General features: G+C 40.9%; 2 protein-coding genes across 44 annotated transcripts; one reads left to right on the top strand and one right to left on the bottom strand.

Annotated features, from left to right (window-relative positions):
* Window positions 1-473: 473 nt before the first annotated feature.
* NIF3L1 (NGG1 interacting factor 3 like 1) lies at window positions 474-12,949 on the bottom strand. Of its 40 annotated transcripts, none has more exons than XM_070580638.1 (10): window positions 12,791-12,853; window positions 11,596-11,689; window positions 11,312-11,400; window positions 11,002-11,085; window positions 10,443-10,903; window positions 9,074-9,236; window positions 6,975-7,101; window positions 6,035-6,173; window positions 4,331-4,414; window positions 474-1,007 (listed from the first exon to the last, which is right to left on the bottom strand). In XM_070580638.1, the coding sequence occupies exons 5-10, from the start codon at window positions 10,876-10,878 to the stop codon at window positions 823-825; spliced, it is 1,134 nt and encodes a 377-aa protein (XP_070436739.1). In that variant the 5' UTR covers window positions 10,879-10,903; window positions 11,002-11,085; window positions 11,312-11,400; window positions 11,596-11,689; window positions 12,791-12,853; the 3' UTR covers window positions 474-822. The 40 variants fall into 40 exon arrangements, with proteins under 40 accessions (XP_070436739.1, XP_070436738.1, XP_070436734.1 ...); XM_070580637.1 differs by having other exon boundaries at window positions 11,596-11,692; window positions 12,791-12,851; XM_070580633.1 differs by having other exon boundaries at window positions 11,002-11,108; window positions 12,791-12,850.
* PPIL3 (peptidylprolyl isomerase like 3) lies at window positions 12,817-25,727 on the top strand. Of its 4 annotated transcripts, none has more exons than XM_008506488.2 (7): window positions 12,817-13,221; window positions 13,794-13,866; window positions 15,313-15,387; window positions 16,413-16,506; window positions 16,875-16,942; window positions 20,060-20,178; window positions 22,274-25,727. In XM_008506488.2, the coding sequence occupies exons 2-7, from the start codon at window positions 13,864-13,866 to the stop codon at window positions 22,398-22,400; spliced, it is 486 nt and encodes a 161-aa protein (XP_008504710.1). In that variant the 5' UTR covers window positions 12,817-13,221; window positions 13,794-13,863; the 3' UTR covers window positions 22,401-25,727. The 4 variants fall into 4 exon arrangements, with proteins under 4 accessions (XP_008504710.1, XP_070436756.1, XP_008504711.1 ...); XM_070580655.1 differs by having other exon boundaries at window positions 12,882-12,998; XM_008506489.2 differs by having other exon boundaries at window positions 12,887-13,221; window positions 13,733-13,866.
* The last annotated feature ends 931 nt before the right edge of the window (window positions 25,728-26,658 follow it).

The raw sequence follows: 26,658 nt of genomic DNA, 5'->3' as shown, positions 1-26,658 counted from the left end.
AAAGCAATAAAACAATAGTTGTATGAATAACGATCATGCATACTAAAAAAAGAAAAACCTCATCCTGAAAAATCTCATCCTGATTCTGAAATGTAGGTGGGACATTAGTGACCCAGGAACAGGACAGACAGACCTTATCACTGCTGGAGGCTACCACCCAGAAAGAAGTGCTCTAATCCCAAGTTTTTAAAGTGTGTGTTTAAACTAATCCAGGGCATGGAGCTCGAGAATGGCACATCCCATCTATAATTAAACTAAGGAGAGGATTATAAGCATGTTAAGTAAAAAGATTTTAGTCGATCTTTCCTCGAGTTTATAATGAATATATACTTCATACATCAATATTATTCTTGAGTTTGTCCTTTATAATGAACACTTGTTCTTTAATGGTAGTTATGGTGCAGTTTTCATCTTATGAGCTATAGAACATTTGGTGAAGCAGGTTAACAGACCAGAAATGATAATGTACATTCTTTTTTTTTTTTTAAGATTTTATTTTTCCTTTTTCTCCCAAAGCCCCCCTGGTACATAGTTGTCTATTTTCAGTTGTGGATCATTCTAGATGTGGCGTGTGGGATGCTGCCTCAGCATGGCTTGATGAGCAGTGCCATTTCCGCGCCCAGGACTCGAACCAGTGAAACCCTGGGCCGCCGAAGCAGAACGTGCAAACTTGACCACTCGGCCATGGGGCCGGCCCTGATAATGTACATTCTAAGACATTCTTCCGAAGGACACCAAACCAACTCCACTGATTCATATTATGCATTCGAGCTGGGTGCCAATCAATTTGCGGACTGTGTCATCCTGTTGTTCCTGTATGCATTATACCACATGAAGAGGGTCCCTGTCTGTCTCTGACAGGATAATATTAATCTTCTTCTCCAAGTGAGCACCCAGCATATCTCGAAGATCAGAAAGAAAGCCTCGTTCAGTGTTGCTGTGTTCACAGAGGATGACATTTATTCCCTGGGAAGCAGCATCCAGAATATCGTGATGGGACATCTCACCTGCCAACACAGGAAAGAGCAAATACATGTTAGAGTCTGTGGAATGCTGAACTGTAACAGGAGAAATACCAAGTTTGCATTCTGTATGAAGCAAATAGAATACAGCAGAACTTTTCATATAAATCTAGTCATTCTAGACTTAGTAGACATCTAACATGTCCTCCAATTTAAAAAGGACAGAGGCCATCCTACTGAAAATCCTTCTCTTTGGGAGACCCCACTATCCAAACTCCCACATCCAACAGTATCTAACACTGCAAACAGACCTGTAAAAAACACCCATTCAAAATGTTTCCGTAACAAAATGACCACTGCTAAGTAAAATGGGGCTTTCAGCAAGTTTCCTTCTTACTTAAGTATTAAATAACAAATATATCAAGAAAATCCTCGGTATACGTCCCAGAAGACTCCTTCATGCTTTGTGAACACCAAAACTTTCAGCACCAACCCTAGACTGATTCATAAGGGTGAAATGAACTTAAAGTTCTTTCTAAATTAAAAACAAGGTATTTTCCTTTGACTTAGGCAAAATTCCTAGACATTCTGAAGTTACTGGTAGAAGAGGATCTCATCTTTTGGGAAAAGATTTTGGGAAAACTCAAATGTTTTCAATTTTTAAAATCTGATGACTTCTAATTTAAGAGCAAAAATATATTGTGCACAATTTGGCTTATTCATAATGAAGCATAATTTTGAGATATATTTAGAGACATAAGGCATAAAAACTAAGGGAAAAAATGTTTCTAGGAACAAAAGGGTTTCCCCCCCCAAAATTTTCAGGTCCCCCTCCCCACAATATGTGCCACTTCATCGCCATCTGTAACAGTAAGGGAAAGTAAAGGAGACACTAAGGTGGCCTGGCTGGAAGCCACGCCTTAGGAGAGCGCCACGCACTGGCGGGGAAAGGCATGACAGTGGGGAAACCCAGGAAGACCCCGCAGTAAGAGCCGAAGGCAAAGGAAAGAAGGCTCGCTCACGATGGCGGCTGTGGGAAAGAAAAGGCAAATGAAAGAGAATTTATATCTGCAAGGAGCAAGCTCCCTGTCTGCTGATCTTTCGAGACATGACCTTTAACGACCTAATACCATGCCAAGCTCCAAGGAATGAGGGCAAACGTCAGCAGAGGCCTGTACTTGGTCTTTCGGCTGTTGCTTCCCATCCCTGAAGTTATATTCAAAATGATGCCTCACTGATCAGAGACATCTAAAGTTAGCCAGATAAAAAGGTATTTTTGGGGCTAGCCTCATGGCGTAGTGGTTAAGTTTGGCACTCCACTTTGGCAGCCCAGGTTTGCACGTTCAGATCCCAGGCGCAGACTTGCACCACTTGTCAGCCACGCTGTGGCAGCATCCCACATATAAAGTGGAGGAAGACTGGCACAGATGTTAGCTCAGGGCTAATCTTCCTCAGCAAAAAAAAAGAAACAAAAAACGAAAGATATTTCCTGTTTCCCCAAGTAACCAGATTGGAAGGACATTTTAACATTTTGGAATTGTGTGAATTTAATTATGCACATATTGCTTTATAATTAAAAAAAAGGTAAAAAAAACTCATTATTTATGAGGAAACAATCTGACACTCCAAACTGAGAGATATACTACAAAGCAAATGGCCTATACTCTTCAAAAATGTCAATGCTCTGAACACAAAGCTGAGGAACAACTCCAGGTGCAGTGTGTGATCACAGATTGGATATCGATCAGAAAAAGAAATACTACAAACTTTGACCAATTGGCAAAAGTTGAATACAGACTGTGTACTAAATAAGTGTTTTAACAATATTAAATTCCTGAATTTGATCACTGTTCCCATGGTCATATAAGAGAATGGCCTTGTTCTTAGGAGATATATGCTGATGTATTTTGGGGTAAAAGGTCATCATGTCTGCAAGTTATTACAAAATGGTTTTGGGAGTTAATACATAAATATTGATATTTATATACACACATATATAATATGAACAGAGAGAGAGAGAATGTACAAATGTGGCAAAATAGAACCATCAGTAATCTGGGTGAAGGGCATCCAGGAGTTCACTGTACTGTTCTTGCAACTTTTCTATAGGCCTGAAATTCCTTCAAAGTAAAATGCTAATTAGGTTTAAAATAGTCACGCACCACGCTGTAAGATATTCCCTCAAATTGCCTACACATTGAAAGTTTATTTCAATCTGGTACAAGTTTGAGGGCTTATAAAAATCCTACATCTTCAGAAGGATAGAAAAGAAAGAGGTAACAGTCACGTACATTTTCGGTTGGTCAGAGCAAGGACTCCGGCTTGCTCAGACGCTGCACCAATCCTTCAGGATGTGACAATGTTTCAAGTGCAGCAGCCTTTCTAAGAGTGTGCGCTAGACAACGAGGCACAGGTGTGGGGGCAGGAGAGGCACAGAAGTAGCCAAGGAAACGGCCAGAGGGTTAAGACCCCTGCACCTGGTCCTAGAAGTGAGAAAGCAATCTTCAAGTCCCTCTCTCCCAAACCTGGGGAGGAGCAGGGGTGGAAGTGCAGCTGGTGGCAAGTGTACACAGGGTCTCCAGCTCCTATGTAGGAATGATGGGCCATGTACCTATCAGGTACTGTCCTTGGGGACACAGTTACTGTGCCCAGCCTGGAAGCCAGTTACTGTCCAGTGGAAAGGCCTACAGGAGGGTAAGGACGCAGTGACAGGGTTGGAGGAAGGCACGTCCATTGGGGCAGGCCGGCCAGTGTCAGCAAACGCTTCTTGGTAGAGAGATGTTTGAGCTCATCAGGAGAAGCACAAAGGGGCCAGGAAAAGGCATTCTAGCCAGAGGGTCAGCATCCGCAGAGGCTGCAAGACAGGGTGAAGTCTGGGCTCCTCCAGGACAGATAAGGGACTCACTAAAGGCTTTTAGCCAGAATAATATTATACACCATCAATCTGTACTTGCGAAAGTTAGTTTGGGGAGAGTGTGTGGAAGATTAAGATGAGAGGCTGATAAAGTACTTCAAGTAGAAGATGATGCTGGATGGGCATAAGGGAGAAGGTTCTAGAAAGATTTTAGAGCTAGAACTGATAGGAACTGATGAAGTTTAGGGCTGAGTAAAAGGAACCATCTTTTAGCTAAGGTGACCAGGTAGAGAGTGTTCCATAAGTGACATATGAAATCTGAGGAGTCATGTTTAGGAAGAAGGCAGGTTAAATAAATGCTGAACATCAGTTTTTCAGATACGCTAATAACAAATTGTTAAATGATTTTTTTTCCTCCACAAAGAATATGGTTTGTCCCCAATTTTGGTGTAGTTCCTGTTTAGTTCAGTTCAAAACACATTTGGGTGGCAAAGAGATCGCAAGGCTGTCCTACCTGTGAGGTAAAGGTCGGCCTCCGCCCCCTGCAGGACTCTGCTCCCAGAACCAGCGCACAGGGCCACGACTTTGACCTGGGACTCTTCAAGACAAGGAAACAGGAGACCAACTCATTCCAATTCCCCTTCATTTTAACATTGTAATTTGTACCAAGAAGCCTAAATGTAATGCAGATTTCACTCCAGGTTTCAGAACCAGTGTATGAATTCTGCTTACCAAATTTTTAAAAATAACAAAACGTGTCCTCATATAGACAGATTATCCCTTGGTACTGCACAGCTAACTCAAGGCAGGGCTATGACTCCTTCGGGCGTACGTGGCTGCACAAGCCCACGTAAGGCACACCAGAGAGTGCAGACAGCGCAGCTCTGCGCCTCCCTCGACGCTGCCAGGGAAGCGACCGCACCAGGGCTCCAGGCAACAGGGAGAGGCAGGCAGCTACCACCTGTGTTCTCAGGTAAGGAAGCTGTGGAACTAAAAGGGCTAGTCAGAGGAGGGCTGCAAATGGATCTGACACACACTTTTAATACTGTATTTATCCTAACAGCGCATCTTCTGCAGAGTGAAATAGAAACTTTCAAGCCAAAATCCAACAAGTACTTGGCAACTAGTTTCTCGAATGGATGCTCCATGAGTGGTCACTCCATTACCGGCATTTCAAAAGGGGGGCTCTGAAGTCGGATCAGAAGCCACTTCTCATCTCTGCCATCCATTTTCTTTGGATGCTAACTCCCATGAGTTGTTTGATCCAACTGTGGACTTTGGGAAAGTTACTTATCTCTCTGAACCTCAATTTCTTACCTGTACAATGGGAATAATAACTCCAACCACAGAGCTAACAACAGCTCGCATTTACTGCACGTGAGGTGTGCTAGTCACTGGGCCCCGTCATGTGGATTATACCACCACCTTGATGACTCAGGTTTTATTATTCCCACAGTTTTTACACATGAGGCTACCAGGACGCAGAGGGGTTAAATAACTTGTCAAAGTCATGCAGCAAATGGGACTGAAAGATTTGAACCCAAGGCATTTAGAATCCACACTCATAACAACTGCATTCCACTCCCGCCTTTGCAGTGAGAACTCATGTACTCAGGACACTCAATATAGCGCTGGGCTCACCGCAGGGGTCCAACGAATGTTCCCGTCATCCCTTTTGTCCCGAAAGTATGGGGGAAAAGCTACAAGACTCAGAAACTGCAGTGCATCGCTTCACTTAGTAGCACCTCATGTAAAATATCACCAGTATTGTAAAATGCAAGACCACATTGTAATCGGAGCCATGATAATTTCCAGCTTTCTTCCTGGCACATGGTAGGACTGCACGTCGTGCCCTCCCTGGGTCGTGTTGGGCAATGTGACTAATTCTGGACAATAAGTTGAACAGAAGTAATAGACGTCATTTCTAGGCTAGAATGTCTAACTGATGGCTGAAGACCCTCCAAAACTCTGCCTCTGCAACAGCAACGAGTCTACAATGGGCAGCCTTCCCCTGCTGACTCAAGATGAACGCGGACAGTGACTGAGAAGTAAACCTCGTTTAAGCCAGTGAGGTTAGAGCATGGCATAAGCTAGCCCACCCAGACTGATGGAAGCTGCTAACGCGATTCCCATCACTTACAGTAACACAACCAAGAGTTTCAACTTTTGCCCAACATTATCCGTAGGTAGACCGGACAAATAAAGGAGACACATTTACCTAAGGTTCTCCCCACACCAAGAGCAAGGCGGACATGAGACAGTTTTAGGTGCCTTTTGATTCGCTCAACCATGGTGGCCAAGGAGACAGATTCTTCCAGTGTGCATAACCGTCCCATTCCAGTATGCAGAAGCAGAGGCTGAAGAGAAACAGAAGTTAGAAAACTACCTCTGAAATTAGAAAATTATTTCTGAAATAATGTGCTTTTTTTTTCACTGTTTATATTAATACCCACTAATATGGGGTATTAGGAAGGAAAAAAAAAAAAAAAGCATTCTGAGCCTGAGCCAGAAAGTAAAGATAAAGGGACCATCAACAGAATGGCTATCAAGCTAAAAGAAGTGAATAAAATGGTCCAAGCAGAGAGTATATAAAATAAGAGACAGACCCTGTAACCCTATAACCGAGTCTCTAACCCTCAAGTACTGGTAAGTTTGAACGTTTGTGTCCCCCAAATTCATATGTTGAAATCTTAACCCCTAAAGGTGACGGGATCAGGAGGCGGAGCTTAAGTCACAGGGAGGAGCCCACGTGAACAGGATCGGCGCTCTATAAAAGGCTCCAGAGAGCCCTCGTCCTTCCAGTGGGAACACAGGCAGGGGCACTGTCTGTGTGCCCACCCAGGAAGCGGGCTCTCACCAAACACCACCCCAAATTTGGCAGTGCCATGATCTTGGAATTCCCAGGCTCCAAAACCGTGAAAACTACATTTCTGTTGTTGATAAGCTACCCAGACTGTGGTACAGCAGTCTAAATGGACTAGGACAAGTGCATTTCCTTCTTCCTGGAATAGCTCCCTTTCTCAATATACTTCCCAAGGCATATTATGGTCTCATCACCGCCTTGTGCTTCTTTAGGTAGCAGTTAATAGATTGCTGATCTAAGAATTTACAAATGAATTTGCCAAACAAAAATGCACAATATACGACATTTTGATTACCTTCTCCAGTGACACAATTTCAGTCTTCTGATAAAGCTGTGTGTTCTGAGACAGAAAAGCCACAACCTCCATCAAAGCCTGCTGAGTACAATTCAGACTGATCCGTGTCTGGTCTTCATCCTCAGTCCTAGAAGCAAAGTCACTTGTTGGTTTAGGATAAATATAAACAAAATGTATTTTAATAATCCACAGTTTACAACCTCCTATCATAGATTAGATTTATATGGAATTTAGGATTTAACCTAAACCAATCTATTTTCTAAAATAATGTTTCTCAGACTTTAGTATGCCTCAAAATCACCTCATGGACTTAGTGAAACAGATTGCTGGGCCCCCCCCTAGGGTTTCTGATCAGCAGGTCTCAGCAGGGTCTGAGAAGTTGGCTGGTCCAGGGATTTCTCTTTGAAACTGCTGTTTTGGAACTGTTCTTAATCCAGTTGTGCACAAGAAATCTCCTACTAGCTTCTTAAAATGACAGCTGCTGGACCCTTCTACAGATCCAGTGAAAGTGAAGATCTATGAAGGGGGCTGGGGCAAAGTGAATTTTCTTAAAACCCAGAGAAGTTAATTTTCAAACATCATTGAATACAAGAATCTCCCAAACAGATTCTCAGACAAACCCCATTCTAATTACATAGATCCTGGATGAAGCCAAAACTCTGCATTTTTCATAAGCACCCCATTAACAATGATGCAGAGAGTCCTCAAATCACCCTTTGAGAAGCAATGCCCTGGAGCCTCTCCAAAGACTGGCAGCAAGAAAGTTTTGTATTTAACTATAAACTCTATTTATAATCATAGAATTCTAGAACTAAAAGACACCTTAAAAGATAATCTGGAAGTGTAGGTGTCAACATTGGGATCATCTGCGTGGCTCTGAAAAGAAAAAACAACGCCTGGACCCCAATCTAATGGTAAATCCCACACATTATCTGGAAAAACTGGAACCAAACTAACTGCGCATGAGTTGAAACAAAAAAGTCCGTCAGTGAGGAAGAGGAGCGCTCGAAGGGGCTGCAGTGCGTCCTCCCACTGCGGAGAGGCCTGGCACACCACAGCTCTGGAAGGCCCCTGAGACACTCTAGCTGAAAAGGCAAATACAGCACACCATTTAATTAAGAAAACAAGTAATAAAACAAAACTAGACATTTCTTCGTGTGCCTGTATGTTTGGAAAGATATCCACTTCTCTGAAAACAAAGGAAACGATGACTTGACTTGAGGACACTGGGACTGAGGAGAGGGGACGAGGAGGACTTGTGCACTGTTTGAATTTTTCATGCTTTATTTGTGTAATTTTCTTTTAATTTCAGTTTGTACAAAGTATTTCAGTATGGTAAAAGACATCCATGACTGGAATCTACGCCAAGTGCTATAAATAATTTTTCTTGAGATTCTTGAAATTCCCCAATACTATTAAAGGACATTTGCAATGACTTTACGGTCTCTATAATCCTTACTTTAGAATCACTCATCAAAGAGCCACTCTTTGGCGTAGGCTGACATAGATTTCCATTTTATTAAAAAATCATTATATTTATGCTTGTTTTTAAAATAATTATTAAATCCCAGCTTTGTATAACTTGTCGTTTATGATGCTTCAACAGGTATTAGGACAAATTAGCCTAAAAGAAAATCTCCAATGAGGCAACATTTTGGTACCTCTGCCCTAAATAAATAAATGACCTCCTAAGAGGCACTTTCATGTATTTTTCCTTTAAAGTGCTTGGGACTCACCGCCTTGCTGGGAACTCATCAGTGTAAACCCATGTTCTCTGTGTATCACTAGGGTTTATCTATATGCCCTAAAGTAAAACAACGCCCTGTCAACACTGCCAGAGGATTAGGAACACTGCATGTAAAACGTGTGGCATCATCCCTCCCACACGGAAAATAGTCAATAAATGTTACTTATCATTTTTACTGTTTTGAAAATATCCCATAGTTCTCCTTCTTGAGGACCCACATGCAAATGAGAGGCGTGCTGCTTTGCAAACTCGCCCCGGGAAAACAATTTGTTTCAAACCTGAAGACCAGGCTTACAGAATTTGTAAGATCCTTACAATAAATACACACAAAAAAGAGAAAGATATACTGTACCTAACAGAAAAAGAAGTGACAGAAACACCTGCAATTCCTTTCACTGCAGAAATGACTTTGCCCAGGTCTTGGGTGTGGCTAACACTGAATTCTACTCTGTGCGTTCCCTCCGTGAGGCAGCTGGCAGCTTTGGAAGGATGTATGGGCCTGGAGGTGCAAGCTCCTGGAAAAAAAATTGTGGGGAAATGGAGATTTTGTGGTGGTTGCTTTTTTTTTTTTAAATTAAAAAGACAAACTATTATGGGCAAAACTTAAATCAGTATTTTTTTAAAAATTAATTCTCGGATGCTTATATAATATACACACATATACATCCAACAGTTTCCATAATGTAGGGATTTATTATGGACATACAAAATCAAAATTATTTTCAGAATTATAAAGTAGAGGAAGATGGGCACGGATGTTAGCTCAGGCCCAAGCTTCCTCAGCAAAAAGAGGAGGATTGGTGGTGGATGTTAGTTCAGGGCTAATCTTCCTCAAAGTAAAAAAAACAACCACATACAATGAATTCCCTCATTGTGCTGGGCATAAGTAAGCTTTCAATAAAACTCTGATGTCTATTTGACTGACATGTGAAGCATATTCTGGAGAGGCCTGGGCTTTCGATTCAATTTAACAAGCATTTCTGGAGTGCCTGGGTGCTAGGCACTGTGCCACATGAGAGAGGAACCACAAAGCTCAGTCCAGCAATGAGGATTTCCTATGTTCTCCTCATTCATTATGGATAAAAATGTCATTTTTAAAATGCAATTTAACTGCCAGATTTCAGCAACATGATTTTTTTTTTTTTGGTAAGGAAGACTGTCCCTGAGCTAACATCTGTGCCAATCTTCCTCTATTTTGTATGTGGGATGCTGCCACAGCATGCCTTGATGAGCGGTGTGTAGGTCTGCGCCCAGGATCTGAACCCACGAACCCCAGGCCACGAAAGACAGCGTGTGAACTTAACCATTACGCCACTGGGCCAGCCCCAACATTTTTTTTGTTGTTGAGAAAGATTCACCCTGAGCTATCATCTGCTGTCCATCTTTTTTTTGTTTCCTTTTGCTTGAGGAAGATTAGCCCTGAGCTAATATCTGTGCCAATCTTCCTCCACTTTGTATGTGGGACACCTGCTACAGCATGGCTGACAAGTGGTGTAGGTCTGCGCCTGGGATGCAAACCCATGAACCCAGGCTGTGGAAGCAGAGCGCACCAAACTTAAGCACTACACCAAGAGGCTGGCCCCCCAATGTTATTTTTAAATAAATAAAAATAGAATAATGGTCCCCTCCCCCACAGCAGTTCAAGCTCTATTGGAAAGACATTCTAAAATTTCAAAGCATCTGTAGGGAAAATATTAAACATGAAAGAAGAGTCTTCTCACCGAGCCCTTTTGCCAACCAGCTGTTGACTCCCTGGGGTGCAGCATCATAGGCTGTGTGAGGAGAGTAAATACCAACTCTGTTCTCCAGAGCCTTGATCACCAGGCGCTCCTTCCAGGTTTTCCAGGTTATGCGCTTCATGGGTCGGAAAACAGGGGGATGGTAAGAGAGAATGAGATCCGCCTTCTTTTGCAGCGCCTCCTCCATCACTTCCTCGGTCAAGTCATTGGTCAGGAAGAGGGTGTTTACAGTGTGTGGTGGGCTTGGTTCCACCAGTAATCCAACATTGTCCCAACTCTCAGCAAATGAGAGGGACGCAAAGTCATTCAAGGAGGAAAGGAGAGCCTTCAAATCCATGAAGGAACGGGAAGAAGTGCTGATCAGGGAACGGACCAGCTGAACCGTTGTGGGGAGCAGGTGTACACGAGATGACAACATACAGAAATGAGGTAAAACTGAGTATCTGGAGTCAAAACACAGAAAATGGTACACATGTACACCTCAGGCCTGGACCTTTGAGGTAGCAAAGCAAATGGGCAAAAGAGCTATAGTCATACATACCTGGGCTCAAATACTGGCTCTGCCACTTACCAGCAAATGGTATCTTAGGTAAGTAATTTAATCTCTCTGAGCTTGTTTTCTCATCTACAGAATGGAGATAGCATAACCTACCTCACAGGCCATCAGAGGAGCAAATGGATTAATATACGTAAGTCACCGAGCACAAGCCTGGTACATAACACACAAGTTCATCCCCGCCTCCCCAGCCCCACCCTTGCTTCAACCACCCTCCTCCCGTCTCCATTTCTCTAAATATTACCCTTATTCCAAGTCCCCTTCAACCTCCTAAATAAAGCTTTTCTTGACAAACCTTCCTTTCCAGTGTCTCCCACTCCAGGCCTCCCCGGTCTCTGCCCTGATGTTCTCAGAACGTTACACTCCTGTGTGTCTATGCCACGGCTGCCAGAGAACAGGAACTATCTTTCATACATCTCAGTATCACCAACAGAGGATAGCACTACTCGCTTACTAAACAGACTGACACAGTCCCCTCCGCCCACCACAGCAGACTTTGGAGCTGGGGTGGCATATACTGGCATTAAAGTGTTTTACAAAAAAAATAATAAAATATTTTTAAAAAGTTAAGTGCTTTACCAGCAGCCAGAGTCATGGGATGTACTGATGAGTCATGCTACGGATGGGCAGCAGGGCAGGAAAAGGCAGGAGCTGCTGCCCCCGGAACCAACACCTGCTACACAAAGGCCAGGCTCAGTAGGTGGGAGAGGGGGCGGTCCGGTGGAGGGCACTCTGCCCACACAGTCTGTAACCTCTGAGAGAGCCATACCCAACACAAAAAATAACACTGTCAATGCCATTCTCACGTTTACTATCCATGAGCATTTCTGTTTTTGAAGAAAAGCATTTCACAGTATGCACGATAACTAGCAACAAAGCATAGCCAATTGTAAATTTAATGAAATATTCATAACCCAATGATTTCAAAAGCAGATTTTTTTCAACAGTTCTACAGCAAAAATACTTAATACGAGGTGTAAGTACTTATTCAACACATGATTTGTGATGTGGTGCCTCCAAAAACCACTGGAGCCCGGGGCCTGGAAGGTCTTCTAAGGGTCCTTATAACACGTCTACTCTCCAGATTCCACGCCCTGATACTACTCTACTCTCCAGAGTCTTCTAAATCTGGCAAGCGCGAAAATGAAGCTCCAGTGGGTACCACGCCAGTTCTGAGTTATCTAGTGTCCTATCTGAAAGGGCACTTGGCGACAACAGAACACCCACCATTTCAGAGATTAGGAACCCGGGACGCCGCGTAGCTTGAAGCCAGAATTAACAACAGGAGGCGGCACAGCCTGGCGGGTAAGAGCACCGACTCCCAAACCAGACTGCCGCCCAGGGCCCCAGCTGCGCAGCCAATCACTTAAGCTCCGCGGTTTCCGCCGCTTCAGAATGGAGAGCCCAGCCCACAGCACCGTCGGGGGAGCGTCCCTACGGCTGCGAACGATGCCTGGCCTGGCGACGGCACTGATGGTTACTGTTAAGTAACGTTAGCGGGGCCCACTTTACAGCCTGAGAACTGCACCCTCTTACCTCATCCACTTTCACTGCAGTCCCACTTCAGGCCTCTTCCAGGACAATGAAGAGCCCGACTCAGGACCCCTGCCCCACCGTGCCCTACGCTCTCGCGCGGGGGCCAGTTTTCCTCCCCTGTCTCCTCTCCTGCCTCCTGTCGTTGCAGCACCCCCATGACAGCCGCAACCTGCACGGACCACGCCGGCCGCGAAGGCCTCACCTTCCCACGCGGGAACTTAGATCGCCTAACACTCACCAGTCCCAGGCGCGCTCCTTGGCGCCACTTCCGGTGCTGCGCGGAACCTCCTGGCGTTGTGGCAACGGACCGGGCGGAAGTGGTCCTTCCCATTTCACATCTGAACCCCGAGGCACTTGTAGAGGTTGCCCAGAATAGTTCCGGGTTACTCTTGTTGTCCTAGTGTAATTATTAAAAGAATTCCCTTTCACGGTCAAAAGTGTTCCAGGTGGGGTTAAATGACACTTCTCTCTACTTCTAGTCCTTTTGGTTTGAGAGAGGGAGGCGGGGGGAGGTAGAAGGAGGCGAGCAGGTGAGGGGCGTTCTCTCTAATGGGTGCCGTATTTGACTTCCGGTGGCCCGAAGAAACTAATTTCAAACCTACAGACCCGTGGGCGCACCTGCGATTGCATCTTTTCTGTTTTAACAATTGTGCTGATCGAAGTGGCTAAGTAAGTACGCGGTAACGTCACTCATTCTTCCATTCACTTATTCAAATACTTGCTGAGCGCTGTGTGTTTTAGTTCTTGGGCTGCTTTGAGTGAGCATTCTGGGCGGGGAGGGTATTGTTGAAACAAGAGACTTAATAAATTAGTCAAGGATATAGTATATTAGTGGCAAGTGCTAGGGTAAAGGGAAATAGGGCAGGTACTAGGTTGAAGGCAATTTTGAATAGAGTTATCAGGTCAATGAGACCTGACTCCTGAGCAGACTTGGAGGTGAGGAAAGCAGCGGTAGAGCTGTCTGCGTGTCAAGGTTCCCGGCAAAGGGAACGCCCAGCGCCCAGACCAGGGCGGGCATGTACCTGACTTGTGGGGATCCAAGGAGGACCTGAAGAAGAGTAAGCAGGAGCAGTAGGAGATTGAGGGGCGTGAGTCTGGTAGCATCTCCTCATCACTTCCATAACCGTATTTTTATTACTTTGGGGGGTTCTCTTTGAGACTTTTTCTTTTTAACATGTAGTGAAGTTGTGCACATGTGAGTTAAGAGAGGAAAATGAAAATTCTTCTTCTTTTGGGAATAGACTCATTTTTGAACTTCTCTTGATAAGACTGAGAAATTAAGAGTACTTCCTGAAACCATCAAAAAGAAAAATGGTAAGTTTTATAGAATTCTTATGAATGTCTTTCATTATAAGTAATTTTTAGAAATTTAGTCAAAAGAAATAAAACTGCATGGAAATTTCAATGACAAGACAGAAAAATGATAAGCTGTAGAAGCATCCAGTGTAAAATGATTCTAAACAACACAAATAAGCAAAATTACTTTTTGTTTTAAAGATTGACACCCGAGCTAACAAGTATTGCCAATCTTCTTTTTTCCCCCCTGCTTTTTCTCCCCAAATCCCCCCAGTACATAGTTGTATATTTTAGTTGTGGGTCCTTCTAGTTGTGGCAAAATTACTTTTAAATTCTTTGTTTTCACCTAAAACACACAGAATTTACCTTTTATGGAAAAAGACATTACAAGATAGAGATGGAAAGGGCGAGTTGGAAGAGGAAGAGTATAGCCAGGCATGATCATTTTAATTGAATCCTTTTGGTCTGGATGTAAGGTGGGCAACTAGAGCTTACAGTAGAAGAAAAGCAATGAGAATAATGCCCTACTCCCACCCCCAACACACACACACTCCTGTCCTCTGCCTGGCCATACTCTCTGTTAGATATTACTGTAAGAAGAAAAGAAATGACAAAGGAAGCCTCAGAATGGCTTTTCCCCCTCTGTGAAATGGGGAAACAAAAGGAGTAGTTAAGCTACCAAAACAATAGATTAAAAAAAAAAAAGCAGGCAAGAAAGAGTACTCTGGTTACCGCTGTACATTTAGGATCTAGAAGCACTGATGCTTTTTATGTCTCTTGTCTTTAGTCAAGAAAGGAACTGTTTCTTAACCGTGTCTCACACAATTAAGTTACATAAAGGGGGCCAGCCCCAGTGGCCTAGTAGTTAAGTTTGGCACCCTCCACTTTGGTGGCCAGGGTTCAGTTCCTGGGCCTGGACCTGCACCCCTCATTTATCAGTGGCCATGCTGTGACAGTGGCTCACATACAAAATAGAGGAAGACTGGCAACACATGTTAGCTCAGGGCAAATCTTCCTCAGCCAAAAAAAAAAAAAAAGTTACATAAGGGAAATGGTGGAAACTATGTTTTGAAAAATCATTGTCTTATTTTTCAATAAAAATGATGTTGGTGAATTGCCATTTAATCAATAATACTAACATAATTTTTATTTTTATTGATGAAAAATTCAAACTTAAAATAATTATTTCCATCACAATGTTTGCTCCCAAATTTTTAGCAGAAATACCATTGTACCTTAATATTTATATTTGTCTTCTGGCGTTTTTTTCTACTGCTGATATAAATTTTGAAGAAGTACAACTTATCTCTCAGAGCTGCTATGTGGGTGGGTCATCTCTGAAATGGTGTTTCTTCCTGTCTGTTTTTATTCAGTTTGTCATCTTTAATATCTAGTTAGGGAAATAATACAGTGCATAAAGTCACCTGAGGAAATTTCATTTGTTCTCTCATCTTCTCTCTCTAGTCTGTGACACTGCATACAGATGTAGGTGATATTAAAATAGAAGTCTTCTGTGAAAGGACACCTAAAACATGTGAAGTGAGTACCATTATGTACATTAAAAAGTGAGTTAATATAACAGGATGACCATTTGAAATTGAATCATCTAACCTAAAAAAACAATATCAAAAAAAACTTTTCTATAAAACCATCGTCAGGAAAAACCAGCCATCTTAATTTCTGGCCTAATTTCCACTTACCTTCCTGATGTCAAAGGTGGATCAAAGAAAGGGTAGATAATTTTTCTCTAACCATAGAGTGACTGGTATCTTTCTTTTGGCTCATTTTCCTCAGGAAACCTAAATAATCATTAGGTATTACATAAGAGAACTATTCCATCCATTATTTCACTTGTTTAAATCAGCTACAGTCATTCCCTCAACAATTGTAGGTTATAGGCCAGCATCTGGGAATATAGTGATGAACAAGAGACATCATGGAGTTTGGACATTGTGAGCATTGCCTTCATGTAGCTAATATTTTGGCTGAGAAAACAGGTAGGGGGGAAAATTCATTATAGAAAAAAAGTAATTCTAGAGGGTGATAATGCCTTGAAGGAAATAAAGTGTTGAGATCAAGAATAATGGGAAAGGAATTATTTAAAAGCAGGTGAGGGCAGGCCTAGCCAAGAAAGTGATACTTAAACCTAGTGTGAAAGGTAATGCAGGCATCTCCGTGGAAAAAGATATAAAAAGAACATTCCAGATATAGAGATGGCAGGTGCAACGGCCTCCAGGTGGGGAAGCCTGCCTATTTGGGTGAATTTTCAGAAGGCTGGTGGGGTTAGCATGGTTAGCAACAGGGAAGGGGTTATCCCAGGAGATGCAGAGCTGGATCAGGTCATGCGGGGCTTGTTAGGATCTGCTGAGGATTTTGTGTTTTATGCCAAGAACAGAAGGAAGCCATTCAAGTGTTTTAGGAGGGGAGTGACATCATCCAAAGTAATGTCTAAAAGACATAGTTTAAATATGCTATTATAGTGTTTTCAGTAAAGTCAATTGGTTCTTTATCTTAAATGCATTTCTGTTATATCATTTCTCAATGATTATTTTTACTCTCTTCAGAATTTCTTGGCTCTTTGTGCCAGTAACTACTACAATGGCTGTATATTTCATAGAAATATCAAGGGTTTCATGGTTCAAACAGGAGATCCAACAGGTAAGTTATTCCATTCATATCTAGGGAATTGGGTATATAGTGTGAAAAAGAAGGTAGACAAAGAATAGAAAAATAAAAGCATGCGGAGTTTTTATAACTGGGCTACCTTACCACAGCAAGAAACTTTTAAGCAGAAGCTACTGGCACCTAGCCCGAAAATATGACAGCTATTGATAAGGAGGGTTTTTGGTTTCTGTAGAGATATTTTATTTTTTTGGCCTGTAAAGTAAAATTTTGGGAAGGAAGAGAGGCCATATCAAATTTTATTTGTATATAAAGAGTTATACTATAAACTAGCCCTTAAGTTTTAGAAAATGAACACTTTTCAACTTTAATTAGAGACTTCTTTTGTTTGTCTTGTAATATAGGGACTGGAAGAGGAGGTAACAGTATCTGGGGCAAGAAATTTGAGGATGAATACAGTGAATATCTTAAGGTATAACCCTAGTGCTTCAAAATCGATTTTCTCATGCCTTATTTACATTTGGAAACTTTGATACATGTATTGTAGTAACACAAGTTAATGTCATCAGTAAACAAATATACTTTTTTGTAGTTTTTGCACACTTGATAAATGATGTCAGGGAGAAAATACAAATTATCAGTTCTAGCCTAAAATATATAATGGAATCTCACCATTACATGGATCTTCATATTACGTGAGCTAATCTTTGGGTCCAACCTGAAATGTTTAATCAGTAATGCATCAGAGGAGCTTAATGTCTCACATAAAATTCATGTTTTATATGAATCATTGGCCTTTTCTGAGAGTGGGGAGGAAAGACTGTCAGACCTTCTGGTTGCAGTATTGTCCATTATCAGTTTCCAACTTTTATCATCTTCTGTTAGATGTTTGAATATTCCTCTATTAACTTTACCTAATGCCTGTGGTACATCTCAACTAGGTGAAAGAGATGTGTGTATAAATAAATCTTCAGCATGGTAAAATTAGGGATTTTTATTTCCTTTTCATATTTTTTCTGTATTTTTCAAACTTTCTAAACAATCTTCTTTTTGTCTAAAATTGAAAAACTAATGCATGCCAGTTTAAAAAGAAAATCAGTTCCACTTCCCAGAGATGACATCAGTTAATTTATCATATGGTCTTTTAAATTTTCTATCTGCATAGAATGATAACTTTATAATTAGAAAAAAAGAGAGAAATTCTCCTCAATCAGAATATGTAATTTAGTATATTGTATTTCAGTTACGTTAAAATATACCCAGCAGGGCCGGCCCTGGTGCCTAGTGGTTCAGTTCAGTGTGCTCCGTTTTGGTGGTCCAGATTCAGTTCCCAGGTGCAGACCTACACCACTCGTCTGTCAGTGGCTGTGTTGTGGTGGCAGCTCACATACAAAAACAGGAAGATTGGCAGCAGATGTTAGCTCAGGGCAAATCTTCCTCAGCAAATAAATAAATAAATAATAAAATATACCCAGCAAAAGTTCTGAAAAAAATTCATTACAGTGTTTATCTCTGGATGGTGGGACTAGGAGTAATTTATCTTCTTTTTGCTTTTCTATCATAAAGCGATATTACTTTTGTTATATTGAAGTGTCCTTTTCCTGAATTAGAAAAGAAATAATTTCTTAGGCATTAATTAATGACTGCCTCCATAACACTAATCTGTCATCCTATACCAGTGGTTTTCAATCTTGGCTGTTACAGACTCATCTGTGGAAGTTTTAAAAATACAAAAGATTAGAGCCTTACCCCACTAAATCTAGAGAAAAAGAGTCAGTAGGACTGATTAGAACCTTCATTATATTCTAAGGTTCCCTGGTGATTCCTACACAGCCAGGAACCATTATTTTACATACCAGAGTTGAGAATGTATGTTGAATATTCACGTACTCTGACCCAATGTTACATTCGCAAATGCTTAGCCTAGAGAAACTCTTGTACATGTGTACCAGGAGACATGTACAAGAGTGTTCCTAGAGTACTACTTGTAATAGCAAACATCTAAATCAACCCAAATGTCCATTGATCATAGAGTGGACAAATTGTAGTATATTCAGTAGTAGAATATTATACAGCAGTAAACAATCAGAACCACAGCTACATATACATGTGTGAATCTAAGAAACATAATGTTAAGTGTAGAAAGCATTTCTCAGAAGACTATAGATAGTATGATACTATTTTATAGACCTCAGAAACAAGCAAAAGGAAACAATATATTGTTTAAGCATGTATAAAGATATTAGAACAGTGGTTACCTCTTGGAGAGGCTGAGGTAATAGCTGAGAGGAGCACACAGGCTTATGCAACAATTCGTAAATTTTCAGTCTTAAAGTTTGGAAATTGGTTAATGGGTGCTTATTTTATTAATCATAAGTAGTACATATATTCTTATCTATGTATGAAATACTCTTTTTGATGGAGGTCACCTTTTAGGCACACAATAAAGCAGTAATATCTTGATGTGACTGCATCTCTATGGATTGTCTCATTGGTGGTGTCCCCTGATGAATAGCTAAGATAGTAATCATTGGAGTTACTTGTAGTGTATTTTATATCTGGGCACCTCCCTATACTATGGTTGTGTCACGTCTTCAAGCTTATCAGTAAAGTCCTTTTAATTCCTGTACACAGTCCCTTACATAACAAATAGAATCATGAACATTAGAGCTAGACAAGACCTGCCTTAGATCATCCAGTCATGGGGTTATAAACTGACCACTCGTGGGTGGAAGACCTACGCATGCATTCTCTGTGGCCACTGGTTAAAAAAATTTGTAGGGGCTGGCCCCGTGGCCGAGTGGTTAAGTTTGCGCGCTCCGCTGCAGGCGGCCCAGTGTTTCGTCGGTTCGAATCCTGGGCGCGGACATGGCACTGCTCGTCAGACCACGCTGAGGCAGCGTCCCACATGCCACAACTAGAGGAACCCACAACGAAGAATACACAACTATGTACCGGGGGGCTTTGGGGAGAAAAAGGAAAAAATAAAATCTGTAAAAAAAAAAAAAAAAAAAAAAAATTTGTAAAGGTCAGGAGGCAAGAGATACACTATTCCTTTTGCCAGACTCCACCACTCCGTGATGTTTACATTCTCCCCAAGTGTCAATTTATTATCTGCTGACCCTTGTGAGCATTTGGATTACAAATAAACCCCTGAACTAGTCCAACCTCCCTTGTTTTACAGATAAAGAAACTAGCCAGAGTCCAGTGTATGTGTGATGAGATTATGCGGATTTTGGTTTTGTTATCTGCCTGATCGTTTCATGCCAGCACACTGTTCCTTAATATAAATGTAAGGATTATTTCCATTACACATTGGTATTGCTAAAAGTGTTGGTGGCTGTACTTCTCGCAAAATGAAAATGAAATTAATTGGGGAATATGATTTGATGTATAAACCATTTATATACAGAGATACAGATAATACAGAAACTGAACATTTGGGTTAGCCCTAATAGAGAGAAGCTGATGAAATGTTTCCTTGCTTCCTCAAATAGTGGGAAGGTAAAGAGCGCATGTCTTGTGTCAGTCCTATATTTGGAATATTTATATAAAAAGTTAAATTAATACTTTGGTCTGTCTTTTTCAGCACAATGTTAGAGGTGTTGTATCCATGGCTAATAATGGCCCAAACACCAATGGATCTCAGTTCTTCATCACCTATGGCAAGCAGCCACATTTGGACATGAAATACACAGTATTTGGGAAGTGAGTATTCTGGTTAAGGTTTTCTTCCTTGGAATTTCAATGCAAAGGATGTATATGAGTGGCTGTGATAGTAGCATAACTAATATTGAAAGAGCAGTATGAGAGCTAAAAATATCTGGAATTTAAGTCCACCACTCACCAGCACTGTGACCTTGGGAAACTTACAGCCTCTCTGAGCCTCAGTTTCCTTATTTTGTAAAAGAAGGGCATGTACTGTTTTTTCAGGATTGTTATGCAAGTTAATAGTAACATATCTGTTTTCATTAAGAAGAGCATCTTGCAATAACATCTGAAAAACAGTGGCTTAAACAAGATGGACTGGGATGGTGGTTCCATTATGTCACCAATGTTCCAGGTGCCTTTGTCTTTCTTCTTGATCATCTTTAGCTTCCATCCTCAGGCTCACCTCATGGTAATAATGTGGGCGGCACAGCTCCAGTTGGAACATCTGTGTTCCAGGCAGAAAGGAGGAGGAAAGGCAGAAGGTCCTTGCCAGCTGAGTCAGCCACTTTCTAAAGAGCTTTCCTGGAAGACCCAGAAGTTAGCAGTGTGGCTTCCTCTTACCTCCAAGGGAGGGCAGGAGATGTTTTCCAGCTGGATGTACTGGCCCTCTCCATAAAATCAGGTTTCTGTGAGAAACGGGGGAGACTGGATCCTAGGGAGCATTTAGCGTCTCTGCCAGAATATCCATTACAAGCACTATACCTGGGAATTGCTTTTATAAACCAAGAGGAGATCAGTTTGTCAACAAATATTTACTATGCTCAGTAAACCAAGGCACAGTTCTTGAGTTTTATTTAACAGTTTGGATGCCAAGTTAGGTTAATTAAAAATAGAAGATGCCACAATTTTTTTCATTCGATATACTTATGTCTAATTTATAGAATAATCATCAATGACATTAATGAAATAGTACAGCCTTTATGTGAATAATCCTGGTTCTCTTCCTTTTATTTTCTTCCTTAACCCACCATTCAGAATTATCAATCAGTAATTACTAGGACTTATTTTATAGGATCTGTAACAAAACTGTAGCGTTTAGAACAAGGATTCTTAACCTTAGGTCCATTAACTCCCTGAAATTGTGTGTTTTTTGTATATGCACACACATTTTTCTAGGAAGATGGTACATAGCTTTCCACTGGTTCTCACAGGGGCCTGTGTCCCAGATGCCTGGCTAGACTGACTTGCCTCAGTTCTACATGCCCTTTTTTGCCTGAGATCTGTTTCCTGTATCCTCTGTTTCTTGCCCTTACTGACCCAGATGGTGAGAAAGTCTTTAAAACTTAGAATTTAAAGACCTTAACTGTCCTACATTTAGGAGTAAAATCAAAAGGTTTTGACTGTAGTGCCATTTTAGTGGAAATGCTAAATAAAATGTAAATCTGTTATCTTTTTTTTTTAAGTGCATACGATAAGTCTTGGGAATTGATTTGAGTTGCACTAAGAGGTATAATCTAAAAAGCCACCTTTTCTTAGCAAATGTTTTAGACTAACTTTCCAGAACATATTTAAAGAATAGCTCTCAATGTGGTTTTCCTTGGTGGAAACATGAAGTGGGCTTGCTGGAAGGAGGCTTAACTGTCTATCTTCTCTTCTCCTATTTTTATTATTATCGCTTTTCGATGTCATCCAGAAGCAAAAAGTCAAAACACCATATTTAAACAATAAAGTACAAAGTGGCCACCCTCTTCAAGACGTTCCGTGTAGGGCAGTACTGATAATAGTGTCATCCTTACACACTTTCTCTGGGTATTTCCTATAGCAATGAAAATCTTACTACTGGTTGTATTGGCCCCATTTGTAGCTATGCTGTGTGAATGGGGCAGAACACAACCTTTAGATACTTAGGTGGAATATTCCTATCTATTGCTACGGTTGTCTAAAGGCATAAAAATGAATTTTTGTTTCTGAATTTTGGCCCATATCTATGGCAGAAAATCAAATCGGTAGTTTATTGTACACTCACTTAGGCAATTCAAAGAACTATGAAACATGGTCCTTTTCTCTTAAGGGGACTATCATTGATATAGACATTTGGATATTATGTTTCAATCTGAGGAAATTTTCATACATTCTGTCATTTCTCTTTCAGGGTAATAGATGGTCTGGAGACTCTAGATGAACTGGAGAAGTTACCAGTAAATGAGAAGACATATCGACCTCTTAATGATGTACACATTAAGGACATAACTATTCACGCCAACCCATTTGCTCAATAGCTATAATAGACCTGGACAAATATTTGGCAAACTATTCAAGCAACACACCCATTGTGGTTTACCCAGTTTTAATTATGTCACAGATTGCATCATCTTTCTGCTTGTTTACAACAAAGATCTTCTATGAGTTGGTCATACCAAGGGGAGCCAAACAACTTTTACTCCCATTCTTAGAGCATATTTTTTACTATAACTATTATCCAATGTATTTCCTTAAGTTAAAAAAAAAACCCTCCTGTTTAATTTTTATTACATGTAAACATTTATTTTTAAATGCTGAACCTCAAATCCAGGCATTTTTGAACACCTTAATTACATACTCCTACCATATCTAGTCCACATCCTGGAAGTATTATTTTCCATTAATTATTCACTTTCTGCAGGTGGAAAGAGGAAGGAAAAGATAAAGAAATGATCTAGAAAGGCCAGCTACTCCATTTGTTATTTTCTCTGGTCTTTAGATTTACAGTAAAGGCCGAGAGAAGTCCTGGATTACAGTAAACACTCAACTTTCCATGGAACATTTTTCTAAAGCATATCTTTTAAAATATTGCAGGACAGAGTTCTAAAGATGATCCATTTGAAAAATGCAAGGAGTTGGTTAAGAGCAGAAGTTGTAGGGTCCTGGTCTGTGTTTGAATTATAGTTCTGCCCCCTACTAGTAACTTTAGACAAGTTAACATCTCCAAGCTTTATTTTTCTCATCTATAAATAATATTCCCGGGGCCCGCCTGGTGGCACAGTGGTTAAGTTCGCATGTTCCACTTCTGGGCAGCCCGGGGTTCGCTGGTTCGGATCCCGGGTGTGGACATGGCACCACTTGGCACGCCATGCTGTGGTAGGCGTCCCACATATAAAAGTAGAGGAAGATGGGCATGGATGTTGGCTAGGGCCAGGTTTCCTCAGCAAAAAAGAGGAGGACTGGCAGTAGTTAGCTCAGGGCTAATCTTCCTCAAAAATAAAAATAATAATAATAATATTCCCTCATGACACTATTGTGAGGATTAAATGAAATCATGTGTAAAGCTTCTGGATGTAGTAAGGGATCTGTAGTGAGTAAATGGAAGCTGCTCTCCTGCATTATTTCTACTATAGGGCTCTCACCTAATCAGGCCATTTATCAGACCCTACCATTGATTTCATCAAGAACCATGTTCTTCTCACTGCCTAGATCACCTTGATTAGATTTAGGGTATTCCTAAAACTGATAACATTTCTTGGTTTGTCTCATTTCTGCAGATGGCTGGTCTAATTAATGTTTTGATTCTTAACTGTAGTTTGGGAGTTAGCTTGCAGCTGTCCTCTTGTTACAAGCATCTATACCTCCCACTAAACTGAAGTGCTAGTTCTACTAATGCCCTCATGCTTTGTTTCACCCTTTTAACTTAATCATTTAGTTTCTAGAAATATTAAAGCCTCTTTTTTGGCCAGTTTGTTTTGCCACTTGTTATACCTGATCTCTTCCTTCTCCAAACATTGAATTTTTTTGTCATCACTCTTGAGAGGCTTTTACTGATGGTCAAGATGTTTTTGTACTGATGGGCGTTCTCTCAACTTTTATTCTAAACTTGGCCATTTTTTTTTCAGTGGTGCCAATATGGTGACTTTTTGGTTCTTAGAGCTCATTCTAATAATGTGTGCTCAGTTATAGCCATAAAGATCTCATAGATAGGGAGGTATACTGGCTGCCCACCTTGGGCCTATGGTAGGCACTAGGAGAATCAAGATCCAAACACTGATTTCTGTCCACTCCCAGTGGGTTGACTGGTTCACATTAATCACATCAGCAGTTGGGTGACTGATGTTCTGTTCCATGTATTAATTGGCAGTAAGTATAAACCACTAAGACTGGAATATTGCGGATCAACCCAAATTCTCTTTACAAAGAAAGCAATGTGGTTTCCCATCTAGACCCAAGGTTGGCAATATACAGCCCTCAGACTGGCCACCTATTTTTGTAAATAACATCTTGGAACTCAGCCATTCCATTTATTTGTGTATTGTCTCTGGCCGTTTTGTGCTAAAACAGCAGTATTAATTATCTGTGATAGAGACCAAATGGCCAACAAGCCTAAAATATTTACTGTCTGGCCTTTTAAGAAAAAGTTTGCCAACCCTTGATCCAGAAGTTGCCAGATAATCATGATTTCACAGCAAAGGAAGGTGGATGAGCTTAAGGGACAGTATAGTCAAACGATGCCTGAAACCTCCTTCACCAGTCTAGAATTGTACCTGCACTTAGGCATTAGAATATTTGGATCCTGTTAGACCTTGGTTTGGAGCTCTCTGTTGCGTAGACGGCTTGAAGACTTTTTGGTTAATGGCAAATTGAACAGTTAACAATTTATACCCTGGTTGAACTTGGGAATTTCCAAATCCACTTAGCAACACATTTATAAGCTCTCTCTGCTGGGTATTTCTGAAGACATGTATTCTCATCTATTTTTGAACAGCTAAAACTAGTCCAGGCATACCTTGCTTTATTGTGCTTTGCAGATAGTAATTAATTTATTGAGGTTCTTCCAGGCTTGGATACAAAGGTGCTTTGGACACTGCCTGCTCTGCAGGAGCGCAGTCTAAGGAAATAACAGACATGTAATTAGATAAATTAGAATACACAGAACTTTTCATCAGTTCAGCAAAGTGGTTAGATTAGTTACTGTTTCACTAGTGAATTGAAAAGAAAACTGATCATTCTTTTCCATTAAATCCTATTTCCAATTGTGGTAGTAGAGGTAGGGATGAGACTTGATATAATACTTCTAAAGCAAATCTAGAAGAATAAATGATAATGGTAACCATGAAAAAGGGATTAGCCCCAATCTTTATAATGCTGCAAATATTAAAACTATGATGGGGTGGGGGATAAGGCTAGAATAATAGAACAAGAGTATAAACAGTATTATTTATATAGGAGGTTAATATATAATTAAAGCAGTATCCAAAAACATTAAAAAATAGAAGGATTACTCCATAAATTGTGTTAGGGTAAGTGATAAATGATATGGAGAAAAATAGCAAAAGAATTTCACTTCACACATCACAAAATTCCAGATAAGTTTCCTTTTTAAAGAAAACAGGAAAACTTAAAAACATTTTAGAGAATTCCTCTGAAAAGAATTTCTCAGTTTACAAACATGACAGAAGTAAAGATGGAACAGCTTTAACTACATGAAAATTGAAAACTTTACAATTAAAAAACAAAAGGACAAAGAACTGTACATTCAAAAAAGTAATGAGGTGTGAATGTGTCAAGTCACAAGAGAAGAGGAAATGTTCAAATTCATTAATTAGAAAATAAAGTTTCAAGTTTCGTTTCCACCACAACTTTTTTTTAGCGTTATACACTATATTTGTCAGGGCTGTAATAACAGTACCAGACACTGGGTGGTTTATACAACAGGAAATTCCTTCACACTTCTCGAGACCGGAAGCTGGGAAATCAAGGTGTGCGCAGGGTTGTTTACTTAGAGACCTCGCTCCTTGGCTTGCGGATGACCATCTTCTGTCTTTAAATGGTCTTTGCTCTGTACATGTCTGTATCTTAATCCCTTTTTATAAAGAAACACCAGTTACTGGATTAGGGCCCACCCTAATTACCACATTTAATCTAATTCTCTCTGTTAAGGCCCTATTTACAAAGTCACATTCTGAGCTAGTGGGAGTTAGTACTTACACATGAATTTGGGGGGTTATAGCCCTCCAAACAGCCCATAACACACACAGAAGGACACACTAAAATAGTTGATTTCATAAATGAGACTTTGGGTATATCCCAAGTTAACGATTGGCTGGATTTGGGCTTTGCTAATTTTAAAACCAGTCTGGAAAGCAATTTTGGCAATATGTACAACGTTTTTTTCAACGTTCATTGTCGCTCATCCTGTAATTTTAGTGTAGGGATCTCTCCTAAAGAAATTATTTAAACCCCCTAAATTGCTCTGCACACAGTCGTCCACCGCGGCCTTTACCTGTAACAGCAGAATACGCGCGATGCCCATCTCGTGCACCGTAGTTAGGGTCTGTGAGAACCTATGCACAGGGCTGCGCGGTGACGGTCAGTAGCTTCGTCCTCCTGAGACCGGGATTCCGTAGGTTTGCTTAATTAAACGTGCTGCTACCTGCATCCTGAACAGCTATCCATTTCCCGGGTTACTGTGACGAATTTCTCCCTTTTTACCTTATATTTAGTGGTCCTGGCCTCGATGTAAGGATTTAGGTATTAATGGTTTCAAGCACTTTCAAATCCTTTAAGGGG

Source organism: Equus przewalskii, chromosome 17 (assembly GCF_037783145.1).
Source record: "Equus przewalskii isolate Varuska chromosome 17, EquPr2, whole genome shotgun sequence".
NCBI lineage: Eukaryota > Metazoa > Chordata > Mammalia > Perissodactyla > Equidae > Equus > Equus przewalskii.
The sequence above is the reverse complement of the archived record's forward strand: the minus strand, read 5'-3'. Positions and strand labels throughout refer to the sequence as shown.